The sequence below is a fragment of the Pundamilia nyererei genome, unplaced genomic scaffold, assembly GCF_000239375.1.
Source record: "Pundamilia nyererei isolate P.nyererei 1_Seehausen unplaced genomic scaffold, PunNye1.0 scaffold00274, whole genome shotgun sequence".
Lineage (NCBI taxonomy): Eukaryota > Metazoa > Chordata > Actinopteri > Cichliformes > Cichlidae > Pundamilia > Pundamilia nyererei.
Window position 1 is genome coordinate 52,039 of NW_005187675.1, and position 19,040 is coordinate 71,078.

Below are 19,040 nucleotides of genomic sequence, written 5' to 3' on the forward strand. Positions count from 1 at the left end.
GTTACATGCTGGCTGCCTTTTGTTCCATTCTGCTTCAAAATGATCCCACACTGCTTCAGTAATGTTGAGGTCTGGACTCTGGGGGAGACAATCCATGACTTTCCACTCTGTTTTTTTTTTTACCCAGGCGTGATTTCACTGTGTTGGTATTAAGCTGAGAAATGAAACCTTTGGAAATTCACTGTGAAAGACAATTTTGAACCAAAAATTCCAAATCAGGATTCCTCACGGCTGTTTTTTCAGTCCACTTGTTGTGTTTGGCATACCTTTCATAGGAATGGCTTCATGACAGCAACATAATTTAACAGTAACTGAAGGGTCAGCTGTATCTCTATTTTTTTCTATTTCTTAAAAACATGACTTTTAGATACTATTCATCTACAGCAGGTAGTTTCTTTTTTCAGGTTTGCAGATTCTTCTTTTGCCCTGATTTTATCCAATTTCCCCCTCTTTTTTTTTTTTGTAACACATGGCGAAATATGCATTTCTCTGAAAATATTGAGGTAACTTAACACAGTGTTGATTATGGAAGTAGTATTTTAGGGGTACGGTAAGAAGATTTATTAAAAAGCAGTTGGGCCTAGAGTTTGTTTGGGTTGGGTTATATCCAGTCAGATAATGAAAGCGGCACAATTTTAATATCAAAGAGCTCCCTCTCTCCATCATTGCCACACACGCAGTATATATATATATTTTTGGTAGGCACATGGAAATGCATTCAGGGCAACACAAACACATTATTTCCCTGCTAAATCAGCCCAAATACCAAATGCGCTCAGCCCTCACCTGAGGTAGCTGCAGCTTTCTCTGGATCTGGGTTTAGTATTCAGTGAATCTACTTTAAATATGAAGTGCGGCTCACAGTTGGCATTAGTTAGCCAGCATCAAAGAAATAACCTCCAAACATCTGCCCTCTGATGAAGCAGAGCCGACCACAAAGAGAACGACAAAACACCAGCAGGTGTTTGAAAAATCAAAAGTTGCCCCTGAAGTATTTCACTACAGAACGAGCACAAAAACAGAGCTTCTGTGGCCTGGCGATGGCTTTAAACTCCTAAACATCAGTGTTAAATTAACATGCAGGCCAATAAAATCTACGAAAACAAAAAAAGACTGAAAATAAAGTGTCTTTCACTGGGAGGTTTGTCTGAACATTGGGAGGTGTCCAAGATGCAGCATTATATAGCGCCAGCTCAAATGCACTACAAAGAATTCGTGTGACTCATTGTCAGGTCCTACACCCAAAGTATTTCTGGTTGAGCTTTTTTTTCCCCTTTTGTGTGATATCACTTTGTCTGAAACAGTAAGGTTTGAGTTTTCCTGCTGTATGCTGTAACATTTTGTTATGTATGTTAAGGATGAAACATTTAAACTGAATGTATTTTAATTATTAATTTTAAGTTGCAGTCAAACTATTGGCAGCTGGCCTAGACAGCAAATTACAATGAGCTCTACATCCATATACTTGTAAGTTGCCAAAAAAATGAACTGATCTGTTATTATAATTAAGAAGTGTTTTACACATCTGTCAACTAGACAAGTGATTCGCTGGTTTGACAATCATCACAATAGTTTCCAAGGGTAGCTGCATAGGCAGACACCACTGTGATTAATATAAGCAGGCCTGAAATACGAGAGAAACTGCTCGTGTCAGAAAATAAATTCAAGCGTTGCTCCTAGCAAGAATTAAGGAAACATGTATTTATTATTACCAGAAGAAATCACAGTTCAAAAACCTTTAAAGCTTTTTGTCCCAGCTGTCATTTGTTCACCAAGCCCTGCGATGTGTAACGATCATGTAGCTCGTTGGACACAAACTAAAAGACCAACTTTTTTAGACTTTGATGACAACCAGCCTCCATGAGGGATTTCGGTCTATTTGATACCCTAAATCAAGGGAAAGATACGAAACTCAGTGCATGTTTGTCAAACTGAGAGGAGGAATGGGCTGGATGGAACTGTCAGGGGACCAGTTAAGCCCCATTTGCAAGCCAGACAAATTCATCTGAAGCAGGTAAGACCTCTGGCATTTTTCTGAGCTGTAACCAGAGAATTCAAAAATGTTGTGGCATGTTAAGCCTGGTGTAGCCATACGACTGAATAATGATTCCCTCAGACCCAAATCCAATCTCTAATTTTATTTGCACTATCTGTGCCACGAAAACTCTTAACTGCTCACCGCGTCAAACCCGACACACTAAATCATGTTGGTGAAATTCTATTATTAAAATAACTGTTTGTAAATGTCTTTGTATATTTAAACAGAAACAAAAAAAAACCCAAAACTTACAAATATGACATTTTTGACAGATTTCAAGTAATGGTTATTCATAACAAAACTGGAATTAACAAAGGTTTCCTTAGTCAAAAGAAAAGACAAGCCTGTTATTGCCTGTAATTCACCAGTGGGGAGATAATGTGTTAGATTTTTATATCACAGAAAAGTACTGATTGTTTTACTGATTTAGACGTCTTCCAAATGTCCTCTTCTGCCTGCTCCCTTTAGAGGTTGCCACAGTGGATCATCTGCCTCCATCTCACCCCTATCCCTCCTGTGTCACACCAACCCTCTACTGTGTCCTCCTTCATTACAGCCATGAATCTTCTGTGGTGTACCTGGCAGGCCCATCTTTGGCATCCTTTGTCCAGTATATCCTCTATCCCTCCTCTGCATATGTCCAAACCATCTCAGCCTCTAAACTGCTCTGCCTGACCTGTCCCTCTGATGTACTCATTTCTAATCCAGTCCATTCTGGTCACATCCAATGAAAATCCTAACATCTTCAACTCGGCCTTCTCCTTCTGCTGTTAGACTCACTGCTAGGCTTCTGTCGCAAATCATCCCAGAGACTTGTCTCCAACTGCTCCACCCAGCCTGCACTCTCTTCTTGACCTCTCCTGTGCACTGTCTATAGTTTCAGCTGGTTGAATACAGGTATTTAAATTCATCCAACTTTGCATGTTCACCTTTCCACCTGCCTACCTCTCATTCACACACATGTATTCTATTCCTACTCTCACTACAGATTTCATGAGTGTCATCTGTAAAAGTCCACAGAGACCGCTGTCTCGTTTCATCTGTTAACCTGTCCATCACCACTGCAAACAAAAGGGGTTCAGAGAGCTTTTCTCTAGATCTACAAAGGCACAGTGCAACTCTGTCTGATCGTCTCTATTCTTCTCCATCATCAAACATCAAGCAAACATCACAGCTGTAGTGTTCATTCTCAGCATGAAGCCCTAACGCATGTCACCGAGTGTCACTTAACCTAGCTTCAACAACTCTTCATGGCTAATCAGCCTCATCTCTTTCTAGTTACTACAGCTCTGCACATCAACCCTGTTCTTGAAAATTGGTCTCATTCTTCTACTCTTCTGGCAGTTTCTCAATCTCCAAGATTGTCAAAGGAGCTTGCAAAGAAAAGCGTCTGGACTTTAAGTTGCTTGAAGACGTTTCACCTCTCATCCGAGAAGCTTCTTCAGTTCTAAGGTCAAATGGTGGAGAGTCCCAGATATAACCTAGTGGGAGTGACCCCCCACAGAGGGACAAAAGGACCCCCTGATGATCCTCTAATCGCCTGAGCCAAGGTGTGAAACTGGGTGTGGGTCCCAATCCGCCAGAGTTTCGGGTGTGTTCATTGTGAAACCTGGCCCCACCTTATCATGCGAATTCCTGAGGTCAGATGGCCCAGGATGTGAGTGGGCGTTAAGGCGTCTGGGAAGGGATCTCAAAACTGGATTATAGATGGCAGACAGTTGGTGTCGTAAACCACCGCCTCTGTTCAAAGATGGTCGCTCACAGTGGACATAGATGGCTTCTTTCACTCCTCTTTCAAACCATCTGTCCTCTCTGTCCAAAATGTGAACATTGGCATCCTCGAAAGAGTGACCTTTATCCTTAAGATGCAGATGGACTGCTGAGTCTTGTCCTGTGGAGGTGGCTCTTCTGTGTTGTGCCATGCGCTTGTGAAGTGGCGGTTTGGTCTCTCCAATGTAGAGGTCTGAGCATTCCTCGCTGCACTGTACAGCATACACCACATTGTTAAGTCTGTGTTTTGGCGTTTTGTCTTTCGGGTGAACCAGTTTTTGTCCAAGATTGTGTTAAACACTCGAGTTTAAAAAACGCCACATCCTCTCTTCAAGACATCTTCATACCATCACAGGTATGCCACCTGGATAAACACGACTTTCCACACTTCATTCCTTTACACAGCTACCCTCGTTTCCACCTTACTAATTCTCTGCACTCCACTAACTTAACTCCATCCATTTCTATCTCTGTCTTTAATCATCCTAACCTGCTGCACATCCTTTCCAGCTCATTGTCTCCATCTAACCAATCAACAAAGATTTTTCTTCTTCTTTAAGAGGTGTTCAAAAACTCATGTATCAAATATAATATACACAGTTTTAATAAATACAGGAAGTAAATGATGAATGCAAGTCACTTCCTCAAAACAAAAGGTGCAATGACAATAACCATAGCAATATCATATAGGTGTTACAGAAGGATTTAAATGGCTTTCAAATTTTATGTTAACATTTTTGTGCTGTTCTGTTCTGTTAAATGGACCAGTGCACGATTGTACAGGAATATTACACACAAATGCAATTGTGCTGTAATGTTCCTATGCAATAATACTGGTATTAAAGGATTATAAAGCTCCATTTTCAGACTGTCATGTTTGCATTTGGAAGAGTACATTTTAGTCATCATCCAAGATTATTGATGCTATTTATCTTCCTTCTGGCTCTAAAGCCCAACGGAAACACAGAGTTGTGCTGTGGTCTTAATTTCCACAAACATTCAATACTTCGCGTTCCTCCTTTGAGTTGAGAAAAAGGTGCTTTATTTTAGAGGCACTCCATTCGAACTAATATTCAAACAGAAAATATCCAAAAAGGGTCCGACATCATTTTATATGAAAGTACTCACTTGTATTCGCTGCACTTCCAAGAAGACCGCCCTTTGGAAGGACTTCTCCCAGATAGCCAGGTCAGTGGCCAGCTCTACCCTGAAGGTGTGGCTCTGGCCGTGGCCGACCAGAATACTGAAGCACAGAGACTCCGTGTCCTGCTCAGGAGAATGCTCCAGTCCCAAGTAGAGCCTTGCCTGGAGCCAGCAGTCCTCTGCCATCCACAGCTGTAATGCAAACTTGTAATTACTACATACTGGGGGAAAGGTACGCTGTTATTTCACTTTCTACAGCTGATGTAAGTAGAAGGAATCACTAGTATTTCTCTATATTCGCAGATTAAACAGATGAACCTTCTCTGTGTTCATGCCTTGGTTAGACAGCTCCCTGAATCACTATACGACATGCTCAAAGAGGAAAACTGACATCTTTAAAGAGAGCAAACAGGTGATCAAAATTTGAACAGCCCTGATGCACATCACAGCATCCTTCTCATAACTTACCTTGTGAACCTTGAAAAGAACCTCATAGAGGTTATATGTTGTTTCAGCTTGTCCCCAGTCAGCAGCACTGATCTAAGAAATAAACATCAAGGAGGATGAGATGAAGAGGAAGCGTATACAAACAAGCTTTTTTGCACTTGTTAGCAGCACTTCCTCATCCACATAATAAATGCAAATGAAAGTTAGGCAGGTCGCTTTGTTGCTTTCTGTGAAGCCCTGGATGACTGCCAGTGTCAAGGAGCAAAATGGATTGATCCTGCTGCACTCGGTATGGGGAGAACATTTAAATCATGAAAGTAACGCGTAGATTTCAAAGACTACAGCAAAATAAACCAGAGCCTTTAAAAATTAGGACTTCCAGGTTTTGTTTCACAAATAACAACTTTAAATAATCCCTCCCTTTAAATTGGGATTTGTAAAAAATCCAACTGAGAATATTTTTTTATGGCCACAGAAAGAAAAATTAAAAATGAAAGTGACGGGCCGGCTGAATTTAGTAGACATACAGACTTACTGCATGTCCAACGCAAGGCTGGGAGCTTTATTTGGGGTGTGCTTAAACTGAGATACAATGTTATGCACACAAAGTGTGGTCATTTGATTTTTTTTTTGCCAAGTGGACACTATAAGCCTGATGATCAGTCATCTGAAAAGGTTACACGTATGCTAATAATATTAAATATCTGTAGTGTAGTTGATGTTTATAATCCTCTTTGGTAAGCAAAAATCCATCCTTTTTTTCTTTATGCTATTTCAACATTAGCTTTAGAATTACCTGAAGTAAGTATTTTTGATGATTTAATATTTAACATTATTAACTAAATTTCATGACTAGTCTTAGATTTGTACTTTCATTAGGTGTTAGCATCAAGCTAACTGACCAACTCCTAGAAATCAGAGACATATATGCAAGAGTTATGTTAGGAGTTACTGTACAGTTGAGTAAATAATCTTATGTAACTTAAGTTTAGCTCCTTGTTTAGTTTGGTTTGGTTTAGTTTCACAACAACAAACAATCAGCATTATCCTAGAAGGAGCTTTTATCATTTAGATTTTAAACATATTTATACATCTGACTCCAAAGTACAGACTGGATAGAATAGTCATCCTCAAATGACTACTCTGAGGACTATTCTTGATCTTAGGAATTAACACAACTTTTTTCAAAAAATTGAAACTATATATATATATATATATATAAATAAATAAATAAATAATTACACGGGAATAGTCAGTAGAATTGGTTATTTTTTGTTAGGTTTCCGACATCTGTGTGATGAGCATGTTGGTCAGTTGATCATTTAAAAAGCAAAAGTGAGTTGTGATTCTTACAGATATTTAATGTGGAGCTATTGGTTTTAATTGTGTTGTTCTCTTGTTTTTGAGCCTTTTTTTTTTTTTTCTTTTAATGTAGTACGTCTGTTTTGTATGAAAAAAAAATTTTTTTTATTAAAGTTCGTCACACTCCAGGAAGAGTAGGTACTGCTATTGCAGGAGCTAATGGGGATCTTAATAAACTAAACTACTGAATTCATAAAAATGTCTGCTGTATCTTCTGCAACATTCAGTTTGCTTGTGCATAAAGAAAATCCTTAATTTGTTGATTGATTTTGTTTAGGTATTTAAAATAATTTTCCAGTGTGACAGCATCTAATAAGATCAAAGAAATTTCCATTATGTCCCAGGTAAACAAAATTAGTTGTGAAACTGTTCTAAAATCGTTCCTCAGTGTATTTCCACTTATTTAATCACAATGAACAATGTCTACTGCCTCTTTGTCTTCTTTACGATAGGTTGTGTTGTACTGGTCCTATAAATAACAAAACAACAAAACATCCCATAGAAAATCAGCTTTGCATGAAAAAGCTAAATGACTGAATAACACGTAGCGACAGCCGTAAACATCCCTAAAGACTCCTTACTGTTTTGGATTTAAAATAATAAAAATAAGGCCTTTTTTTGGTTTCCAACAGCTAACATTGTTGAAGTACTAAAGTAAATTTTCTCTTACTCTGCTGAGCTGTTACTGTTGACTTCTTTTTGACACATGATAATTGATACTAATAAAAACATACTGCTGAATATTCAAGGCCTCTCGGCCTCTGGGATATTGGCTACTACCATTTTTCAACACAAGCTAGAGGACACGTCTGGCATTTCACAGCCCACCAGCTGCATAATGTCTTTAGCTCAAGGAACCATAACTTCAGTGACTTCACAATACATCCATTAGTATTGTTCATTAAAAGTACAGCTGCTCACTTCTTTTGCTCTCATCCTGTAAACATGATTTGTTGGTCCTATGACTGGCCTATATCTTAACCAAAAAAACCCTTTTCATTTTTGTAACTGATCGGCGTTGTGTGTAGTGTACTGCAGTTCTCGCCTGCTCCCAGCCTGTAGCTTTTTCTCTTTATTTAAAAACTACGAAAAGCTACAAAAAGGTTTGGGGTTTTTTCTTCCTAAGCTCACCTTCAAAAACACCATTTCTGTGTCACAATTTTTTTTTTAGCCTCTGGCATACTCTTTGTAAAAGACTTTCCTGCAGCACTTTAAAAATTATACTGGCCAAAATATTATCAGCACTGACAGGTGAAGTTAATAATGCTAATGATCTCATTACATTACAACCTTCTCCTGGTAAACTTTAGGTTCTGCCATTTAATGGACATCAAATCTTCTAAAGACCAAGCAAAATCCCCCACACTAAGAGTACGACCCAGCTGCAGAACCCACAAACCAATATCCCAGAACTTCACAGGACACCCCCATAGGTCCTTTGTCCATGCCCTACCAGGTTAAATCTGTTTTCTTGGGAATGGGGGGGTTGTGCCAGATTAAGTTTTAATGTTGTAGTTTATGTATGTGGTTGAGTATACCAGACCAGAGGCCTCTCACCCAGTGTTACTAAAAATCTCTGATGGTTATGATTCTTTTTCCTGTAGTGATGTCTCAAGCACAATGATGCACAAGTTGCAACAAAGGGCCCGTTTGATGGTATCAGCAAGTGTAGTTTAAACAAGGCCAGGCTCTTGTTCCTGCCATTTCAACAAACAGCTGGGGTGACCATCACTAATGTTAACACAAAGCATCAGTGTGCAGAGGGAATTGTAAAAATGCACTGTTCAGACAGCCGTGTAACCTGACACAGAAACAGAGCCAGTCTGGAGACTCGAGCAGAGGATGGAAGTCAAAAGGAATGCAACAGTGTGCCGACGTGAGTTGCAGAAAGCATCTGCATAGATGATGAAATGCTTAATTTCCTGCACATATGCAAATGGACAGTGGGATGTCAAGTAGCAAGGGCAAGGTTAGCAGAGCTCTTTAAGATATTCAGTACATGGAAATGCTGTCAGTGTGCTAATGAGTACAGAGAGGCAGCAATACTGGCTGTTGAGCTATGTAATATCCACATATATACAATGCTTTTGTCATCTTACTGACCCCTCAGAGAACTTTAAGCATACATTCATATAGCACTTTTATTCTATACATTTCACTCCATCAACCTCACATATGTAGCCAATTTAGAGTCACCAAATAACCTTACATGCATGTCTTCAGCGTGTGGGAGGAAGAAGCTTCTCATCTCATGGTCAGGTAATAGTCTCTCAGACCTACTTGTTGATTTAGCTGTAAATATGAAAAGTGTCTCATACAGCTGAGTACCAGTTGGCGGGAAAAGGGGAATAAAAGGAAGCTAGCAGGACTCATACTGTCCATACAGCTGGCCACTGAAGAAGGCTGCATATCAGAAGAAAGGCAACTGATATGAGTGTTCCTGCAAAATTACTGAAGTGAAATGCTGTTAGGTAGTTATTAATCCAGATGAGTGGACTGGTACTTGTTTAGCACTTTTCCTAGTTTAACAGTACTTTTTACTACAAGCCTCATTCACCCAGTCACGACTCTGATAGATCCAGGACCTTGCTCAAGGATACTTTGACATGCAGAATGGAGGAATCCTCATCTACCCTGATCCGCTCTAGCTTCTGACCCACCTTATCTATAGTTAAATTAAATAATCTTTCAATGATCAATACACAGCCTCCCGAGAGAGCGAACACATCTCCGCTGAAATGACCTCTCAGTACAGTTCAGTGAGCTATATTACATCTAAACATAAGAAGCCCCTTACAATTCCAAAAATTGCATTTTGTTGACATAAGAGAATTTTTGTCCTTACTGAAACTTGCCTAACCAGGTCAATCATGTGGACATAAATTTGGATTACTACATGTCTTTGGCATTGACAGGAAAACAACAAGGTGCAGTATGACTGTGTCAAAGGCTCTACACAGAGGCTTGCCTTGTTAATGTTGCTTCGCTACCAGACTACTGAATATATTGTTATTGACTCCCCTGGAGGTAGTGCACATTTTACTGTTACTGGAGTTCATCATCTCCCTGCTGCAAGCAGTTCAGCCCTGTCAGAGACTGCCGAAGTATTGCCATTACATGTTAGTTCTGAGGAAGTTATTGAGTGTGACTTGAATTTAGATTTGCTCTCTAAACGTTCTGCTACATTACAACAACATTACAAGAGATTATTATATAATAATTGATTTGTAGCCTTACATGTCCAAATAAATGCATTCCTTTTAGATCAACCATGATAGATCATATTTGAACAAATAACCCACTTAAATAACCCACTGGTGCAATTTCTTCTGGATACATCAGCTACCAGTGCCCAACTACATGTGACAGAAAAATGTTTGACCTTCAGACTAACAACCTGCTACATTTTATAAATAAACTGAATTTTAAATATCTTAATGAAAAGATTTATTTTTTTAAGGAACAGCAGCACTCTGACCTCAATTAAATTGAAAACGTTTCCAATCATGACCTACCTTTCATCACGTCACAAATTTTAATATGTACTTAATCATGCCGCCTTAAAATTTTCAGAATATATCTGTGTATAATCCTTGGTTCTCCTCCACAATGCTCTCATTGCAGAACAGACTGATTTTGAATATCTAACAATCTTCTATCTGCAAAGTTTCAGCTACTAAGAAAAAACTGTCTTGTACTTATTAGAAAAGCTAAATCTGATTTCCATTCTTTCAATTATCATTTAATTTTATTCGAAGATATTTTAAAACCATAAAATCTTTAATTCTATATGTTCTAATGTTTTCTTCTTCTTTTTTTTTGGATTGATAAGCGGATATAAGATATGTCGTAAAGTTGTCAGTTTAAACTGGACCTCTCCCTGTTTTGCCTCTGTGCTGGGCTAACTGCTCTACTTATAGCTCATTTTTAAGTTAATTGCAGTAGGTAAGCGTATATAAAGACTAATAACCATCTTAAAGGTTCTTTGTTTTATTCTGTGGATTTCTCAAAAGCATTTAATTCAGTATCGTGACACTCTACTAGAAAAGCTTTGCTCAGTCAGTGCAGATTAACATGCCATGTTTAATTTGTACTCCAAAGTCCAGAGACTTCAGCCCAGATGTCCTTGTAGTTTGCACAGGTGTTCAGCAGGGAATCCAGTCTTGGACCTTTTTTATTCACCATAAAATTTATCTCTGGCACCAAAAACTAAAGTTAACACAGATGGTGCTACTTTTATATGTGACTACCTCTTTCCTTAACATCTTCTTTGCAAATCTACAGCCTGCTTTTGATACATTTCACACATCTCTAATTAAACTAAACTCTAAACTAAAATAAAACCTGGTGCATTCTATTAATAAAGTCACCAGAGAATCTTCAGCCCACTATTCATATCCAAATTTCTTCATGGCTGTAACATTTAAACTGTTAATATATATTATTAGGAGCCCAGCTGAATGCTATACTCATTTTTAAATGTTAATGTGGAACACCCACCAAGGAAAAACGGTCTAAAACTGGTTTTTGAGAACACACTTTTTTTTTTTACGAGATGTAAGATCTTTGAGGAATCTACAGTTTTATCTGCTCTTGAATATAATTATTTTTCTATATTTGCTTTGCTATTCAGCTTGAAGCTGCTCCACCTGCTTTTATCATAACTGTTTTCTCACTCACCACTGCATTTTCCATGTGGAATGGTCCTCACCAATCATAAAAGAGCAGCACTCAACATGCATGAGATGTTTTTTTGGGGGGTTTTGGTTTTTTTTTTGCACTTTTGGGTAACACGCATGCTGTTTTCTCAGGAAGTGTAAGATGGCTTCACAAGATTAGATACGAGATCTGCTTTTGCAGATCTTGGTGATGGGGGTCGCCCTCTTGTAAGACCCTTCATATTATTTTGGTCTGCTGGGTTTGAAATGTTATCCAGTATTTGTAATAACTAGATGTGAGCAGACCTAAGGCTTGCAATATCTGGAGTTCCTTTCGGGACGTTTGCACTTACAGGTGCCTGCCTGGCACACTTCAAGCCTGGAAAAACTTTAATTTGCTGCAACTTGTTCAAGCAAGAGAATTTTCTTTCTGACTTAAAACAAGCTTTTTACAAAATGTTTTCCCCCCTCTTACAGTATTTCTTCTCTTTCACAATAATGAGCAATTTGAAATGAAAATATTTATGAAGAAATGCTGCACTGTATTTGTTCACCTGCAGCCACTGTCATCAATAGTCATTATTATTATTTCGTGCCGCCTCATAAAATGGTCAGGAAACGCTTGGATTCTATTCTCAAACTGCAGCTAAGAAAAGATCAAAAGTCTCTGACAATCTGAATTTAAACAGAGCAAATACATGCACACCAAAGTTTGCTACACTAACGAACCATCAAAGAGAACATTAGCTTCTCCTGTGTACAGTTGTGTAAAGGGTAACAAAGACACAGTCCAGCAGGAAGGCCAAGAAAACTTAACTCACAATTAATGTGCACACACTACCTCGGGAGAAAAACCACTGAATAACTGTGATTAACCAGAAACACTTTCTAAATTATATAAGGAGGACAAAAGACACTTTAGTGTCCAGTGGTTTTTATACCAACGAGTGAACAGAACTTCTGGTACAGAGAAGGACAGAATAAAAGGTCGCATGCTCCATTCTGTACCTCCGATATAAACCACTAGAGGAATTGCACTATAAACACTGTCATTTCTGTTATTCTGATATTACATGTTTATTGTAAAAAAAAGATTCTGTAAGTATCAACATTACACGATGACACAGAGGTCTCACAACAATATTAAACACAAAATGAGGGCAAATTGTTTTCTTATGTTTCAAAACTTCAGGCTTTTCATCTACTGAGAACATGAGGACCGAGAGTTTTTATTTTTTAATCTGTTGCCTTTGCTAATTACATGTATCCAGTACCACACCAAACATATGCACCATACCACAACCCCTCCTTTCTAAAAGCCAGCTGTAGAAATGTATTTTGTTTATGATTCACTTTAGAAGAAATGATTTATAAACCTGCCCACCTCTAGTCAGGTTTCTGACCCACCACAGAAATGTACCAATTTCCTCTCCATATTGAATAGGAAAATTGAAAAAACAAATTACCGGCGGACTTTTGAAGATATAAAAATATGGTCCTCGCAGTGCCAGGAACTTAAATGTTGAAGATCGACCGGGAGCGCTACCCTCGGGGCATTCACATGCCCAGCCCATGTGAACAATCTGCAGAGATTCAGAAGGATACATTTTCATTATTTGATTTGAAATAAATAAATGGATAATACACAAAAAGACACACACAATGAAAAATATGTTCTTACTAAGAAAATGGAAAAGAATGGTCTACAGTGCACTGACAAAGTAAGTGAATGGCAGGGGACCCAATGACGCAGCTCAGAAAACATCCATTTAAAACGATACTTTTACAGTTCTGCAGTCTCAGCTGCACTGCAACAATTTCCTTTTATCTACTCCAGATTGACTTGGAAGTCTCATCTAAGCAGAGGAAAGCAGAGAAAATCCCAAGCACTGCTTATCAGCTACACTCCCGTATCCTGTGGTTAACAACGTCCAGTGATTTCTAAGTTCGGGCCTTGACTGTTTGCTGACAATACGTTCTATCTAAAGCATCCTGCAGTAAAGTTTTGAGTGAGCAAGTTCTACTTTTTTTTTCCCCTGACAAATTGAATTGAAATTTTTCATATTGCCCTGATGATTTTGCACAGAGCTGCAGTCGTATGCAGACGATGCCATTTCATACACATTTATAACATTTCTCACAAAAAACTTAAATAGACATGTGTATAAAGTTACTGCCAACATGGGATACATTGGTATACTCCTAGGAATGTGCTCACCAGTAGTAACTAAATTGAAAACTTGACAACAATAAAAAAAAAAAACAAAACACGGCAATAACTAGAAACGCTGTTATGGCCGTTCAAAAGGAGCTTTGCACGAGTGTTAAGTGAGATGAATGTAACGGCTAGAAGTGCCGTTTCTAAAACATTGCAGTCTGCAGTTGAGACCTCTGCTTTAGAGACTAAAATAGATATTCACACCCAGAATATGGTCAGTGGAAAATATTTGAGTTAACTTCAACAGGCTGTTTCACACATGTCAGGTTTCTGCTCATAGAGCAGGGATACACATTGATAGTGTCGTCCAAGCAGTGGGACGGCATTTTCAGTTTGATTTTCGCCTCTTTCGTGGTCTGAAGGTGTGCTGTCAGAAGGAATTTAATTGGCCTGTTGGTCTTCTGGCAATTAAGCACCTGTTCTCAAAAAGATACAAAAATGATGTGTTTGTGTCAAGTTAGGCAAATAATGACATACTTGATCATCTGAAGAGCAGTACTTGTTGATGATCTTTATCTATTAAAAGAAACAGAAATTAAACATTTCATATTACATAAAAACATTCTGAACCCTTAATAGCTTTGAATCAAAGAGTTAAAAAGCTTTTGTGCATTTTTACAAACTCTAACCAGTTTTAAATGTCTATTTACATTCTGCGTGTCAAGAGAAGCTAAGGTCTAACCACTTAAATGCTACAGAACTTATTATAAATAAACAAATCAGCTTGTTTGTTAAAACCACAGGTTAAGTGACTCATTTAGTCTTTTAATATAAATGTTATTGTGACACATATGGCCATCGTAAACACTGTTAAAGTCCATGTAGCCCCATGGAACTACATGAAGGCAGTAGCCTTCTCTAGCGGGGCAGTGAACACCACCACACCACACAAACTGCTCAGGAAAGCAAAAAAAAAACGTAAATTAAGTAGCAAATATAAATGTATTATAACGTATTAATGAGGTAATAAAAACATCTAAAGTTGGCAGCACTGCCTGGGAAACATGCTTTCCTGCAAATGAATCTAATAAATTCATGGACACACTAAATGAAATCAGTGAAATAAAGGAAAATGAAAAAACGCCTCTCTGGAGTGACATGTTGGCTCCCCACCAATCCACAAAATAGCAGACCCATTTTAAAGTCATTGGATGACAGTGCATGTCAATTAAAGCCCACCTTCAGAAAATATAGGTCCAGAAAAAGAGAAGCATTTTCCAAATGTGCCACAGAGGTTATCACTCAGCAGGAAAAATGCTGCAAACCAGAGCAAAGCATTTTCACACTGAAAGCACACCTGGTGTGTCAGCATATCACAATCAGCATGGGGCTCGCGACTTGCTTGTTCCACCTGAGCTACATTCGAAAAGTTCACCGTCACCTGAAATCTTCATATTATTAGATATCAGCAAGCTGCTGCCCAAATATTTATATTTTTTTCTCTATTTCCTCTAAAAGAACATCAAAGAGCATCATATAGTCTTCCACCATGTCTGCGACGGACCCCAAGAGTGTTAAAGAGTCTATTTAAAGGTTGTAGGTCATTAAAACAAAAGTTCCGCTCTCTCCCAAGGTGGGAACACAATTACATCCTGATTGGCCATTTAGCAATCACGCTGCACGTCCGTAATTAGGTGAATGCAGGCATGAATTAATCACACTTTTTAAAAAAGGCAGCTGTGCCATCGATGAGCACGGGCTTACAGTAAGTCTTCATCCTCACCAAAAACTATTCGCATCATCAGCGTGATAATCAAAGTGAAATAGGAGGAAATGAGAGCGAGCAGAGCACGCGCCGAATGACTACTTAGCAGCCATTAATTAGGTATCGAAGAGCATCTTTTTTTTTTTTTTTTTTGTCAGTAGAGGGGGAGAGGTGCCACTGTGAGTCAATGAGTGCTTGCCAGGAAGGGTCTATTAAAACTACGTTAATGTGTGATGGGGGGAACAACTGTGGGCAAAACAGTTTCAAGGGTTCTTTTATTACTGAGCAGATCAAAAGTGGAAAATAATTCACAACCTGAATTTTGTCAAGTTTTGTGATTCCTTCCTTCCTCCCGTTGTGAAACTATTAATGTGCATGTGTAAATCATTCATTTTAAACTTTATGGAAACACGAGAGCATTCGAATCACTCTTTTCACCTTCATTTTTAGTACACACTCAGAGGAAGATCCAACCAAGCCTCTAATGTTTAGAAATGCACTTACATTCTCCTGCGTCAAGTCATTGATATTTGTGGATATTGCTTGGAGCCAGTCTGTGCTTTCTGCTGCAGTGCAAAATTGAAGAATATTGGTGCTGGCTCCATCCAAGGCAAAAACTTCAAAACAGTTGAACCTGGTAGAGTAAAGACAGAGACGAGAGGATCAATGCTGATACTGAACAAGTGAAGCTTGAGTCGTCAAACTGTGAATTTATAGTCTGTAAGCCTTAATAGATGCATTATTACATGTAGTGGAGGGTTATCATCTGATGGCTCCTATGTAAAAACGCCCAACTTTAATAAAATGTTGATGACTGTAATGTTCAGGTTAAAGCTTCAAAACCAATGAGTGACGCAAGCAGCAGCTATCTTTTTATGGACATGTTTAAAGAAACTGCTACTAGCTGCTACAATATGAAAAGGTGAGAGGTCCGCTAAGAGAAAGCTGCCCAGAGGACAAACAACCTTCTGGAGATGGGCACAAAGTACCAATCTGGCTCTCTCCATAGGTAAAATTCAAACACCAGGACCATCACCCATTTTCATTGTAAACTTTGCTAAAACGGACTTCTTTTTTTAAAATACTTTTTTCCTCATTTTGTTAGAAATTTTATTCCCAGCTATTTCTTAGCTAGGAGCGGTAACTTTGTGCCATTTTCCCATTGCTTCTGCCAAATCAGTCAAGCTAACTGTAGATTCATATTTATGTGCTTTATTCACAGCAGCCCTTACGAGATAAGAGTGTTGACAGTAATAATAATCATAATACTAATCATGATAATTATTATTATTAGGGCTCAGGTTTTCTGTCAAATGACCGCTGTGGAATTGGTCTACTGGACAGATTACCAGCTACCCAACCCAAATATACTCCAGAGGATGAAGAGAGCACCCGGCATGACGGCCAACCAGCTAATAGATGTGAAAATGTAACATACTGCAGTTAAGGTTGAGAAAGCCACCAATCACAAACCATTTACAGAGTAAAGTGAGAATATTAACAGTAAAAATTTGCTTCACGTGTCCCTTCATTTCCTTTCCTTTATTTAGGCCTGTATTTAAAACCTCTTTTGTTACTTTGGAGTGGTTTGCAGTCAAGGGCATTCTTTTACAAATACAATTAAGTTTCTCTGTTGATGGGGTTCTGATGAGGTCATCTGAGGCGAATCACGCTCATCAGCAGAATGCAAAGCTTTGACACTTAATTTCAGTGCATTCGTACGATGCTGATACTTTTAGCTTCGGAGATGGTTGCCATGGAAAAACGGTTATATGAGATGGTTAAGCAATTTTAGGCACTGCAGTGGAGAATCTACAACATTAGAAAGAAGGGGAAAAAAACCTGAATTTTTGAGAAGTGTTGAGCAGCAGCAGTATGATGCTGTTAAGGTACGTGAGATGAAGGCTGATAAACACAGAAACAATAAAATGCTTCCAACGCACAGTGTGAAGAGGCAAATCTTCTAAGGCAGCTCCTAAACCAAACACTCCATCCTCACGCACAGACAGAGCAGCTACTCGAGGTTAGATTATACAAAGTCAGCATTCCTAACAAATCCTCTGAGCATGACTGTTATACTGTATCTGCAACAGGCTTGTTAAAATCGTATGTTCCGCTGCCTGTGTACTGACCCAGTGACTCTCCAGGGGTGATTTTGGCTGGACTGGAATGTCGGTTTTTTTGATTTAACAAGGGTGCAAATTCTTTCTGTCCCAGTGCCTGACCCAAATTTGCCTTGTGTTGTGGTTTGTGTAACTGTGAAGCATCACTAATGGATATTCAGAAAGTCTTTGTTTTTCGAGCAAGCATTGCCAAATGCATCTAGTTGCATTTCAGTGAGTACTGCATGGATAAATGAGCAGCTGATGAGCTCACCTTAAAAATAAATAAATAAAACGGTATATCAATTAGATCTCTTTCAAATGACGTAAAACTTTAGAGGCCATGCAGCACAAGGGCAGATACGAGAGAGAAAAGGCAGTGAATGAGGAGTTGAAAATGCAGAGCTTAATCAAAGGAACGGACAGCTGGCGGCTCAATGTAGGGAGAACAGCGCTGTCAGGAGGAGCTGCTAAAGCCCTTCCACCTTCACTGAGCAGAACAAAAAAATCCTTGCTGAGAGATGGGATCTAGGGAGAGTGCGTTTTTTCATACATCTGCGCCATTCCCAGCGGCACAAATTATTGTGTCTTGCCTGCTGACTAGGCAGTAATAAATCCACTGAGACAGAGCATGGACATATCACCCAGTAAACACGCAGGATAACACACGAAGAATATACAGGAAGAAGCTGTTTTTGGGGGAATCAAGCCATTAGTTTCAATATAGTACAAGTGGCAGAGAGAGGGGAAATGTGCCATGGCTACTGATTAGTGAAGCAGGGAAATGAGCAGGCTTTGGGGCATTTCATTCTCGGCATAATGAATGAGAGAAACTTGTTTGCTTTTGATTTCTTACCAAGAAATGCATAGATGTGAGTGCAACTTTGAATCCATGACACTGATCAAACACCCAGCTTGAATCATTAAAGTGCAATATAATATTCCTTTAATTAAAGTTGTGATTTTCACGAAATTAAACCCCCCATTTTTGTCCCAGTTTAATTCCCACAACTACCAGTCAATATGTTTAGTGGTCATTTGGCTACATAGTCATTTTCTTGGTAGCGTGCAGGCATGAAATCCATGGCAATTTTATCTAGTTAACAGTAGCCTTACTTTTCGCTGGTGTGCCCCTATATTAAAAGTGTAAATTGCACAAACGGTGAGCATATAACAGAGTTGAAAGTATACTGGGAACACATTCATCTCTTTGGAATTGAGCTTGAGCTACGGTGCTTAAAAATATATGAAAATTTTAACTTGGTGCATGTATTTTCTGCTGGATTTACTTTCACTGAACAACTGGAGCCCATCCATTTGTTTAATAGTAGTTTTGCAATATGTTTAGTCTACTAATGTTGGTGATGTGATAAAGACAAGGTTATGTACTCAGTGTCAGGCGTGTGCATTACAGTGTTGCATGGGTAAGACGGTGGTCTAGTGCAGCGGTCCCCAACCCCCGGGCCTCAGACCGGTACCGGTCCGTGAGTCGTTTGGTACCGGGCCGCGAGAGTTGAGGCTCAGATGTGAAATGTATGGTTTTCAGGGTTTTTATCGGTTTTCAGCGTTATTTTGTTATCGTTTTTATCGTTAACTC

At 38.9% G+C, this 19,040-nt stretch overlaps 1 protein-coding gene across 3 annotated transcripts in view; it reads right to left on the reverse strand.

The window, feature by feature from the left end:
- The window catches only part of sntg2 (syntrophin, gamma 2), a 101,227-nt gene that overhangs the window by 22,962 nt on the left and 59,225 nt on the right, over nucleotides 1–19,040 (reverse strand). For all 3 annotated transcript variants that reach the window (XM_013915229.1, XM_005750431.1, XM_005750430.1), the window contains exons 10-14: nucleotides 15,846–15,975; nucleotides 14,114–14,152; nucleotides 12,885–13,001; nucleotides 5,420–5,491; nucleotides 4,937–5,143 (exon numbers count right to left, since the gene is read on the reverse strand). In XM_013915229.1, the coding sequence (XP_013770683.1) occupies nucleotides 4,937–5,143; nucleotides 5,420–5,491; nucleotides 12,885–13,001; nucleotides 14,114–14,152; nucleotides 15,846–15,975 (565 nt within the window). The remainder of the gene's footprint in view (nucleotides 1–4,936; nucleotides 5,144–5,419; nucleotides 5,492–12,884; nucleotides 13,002–14,113; nucleotides 14,153–15,845; nucleotides 15,976–19,040) is intronic.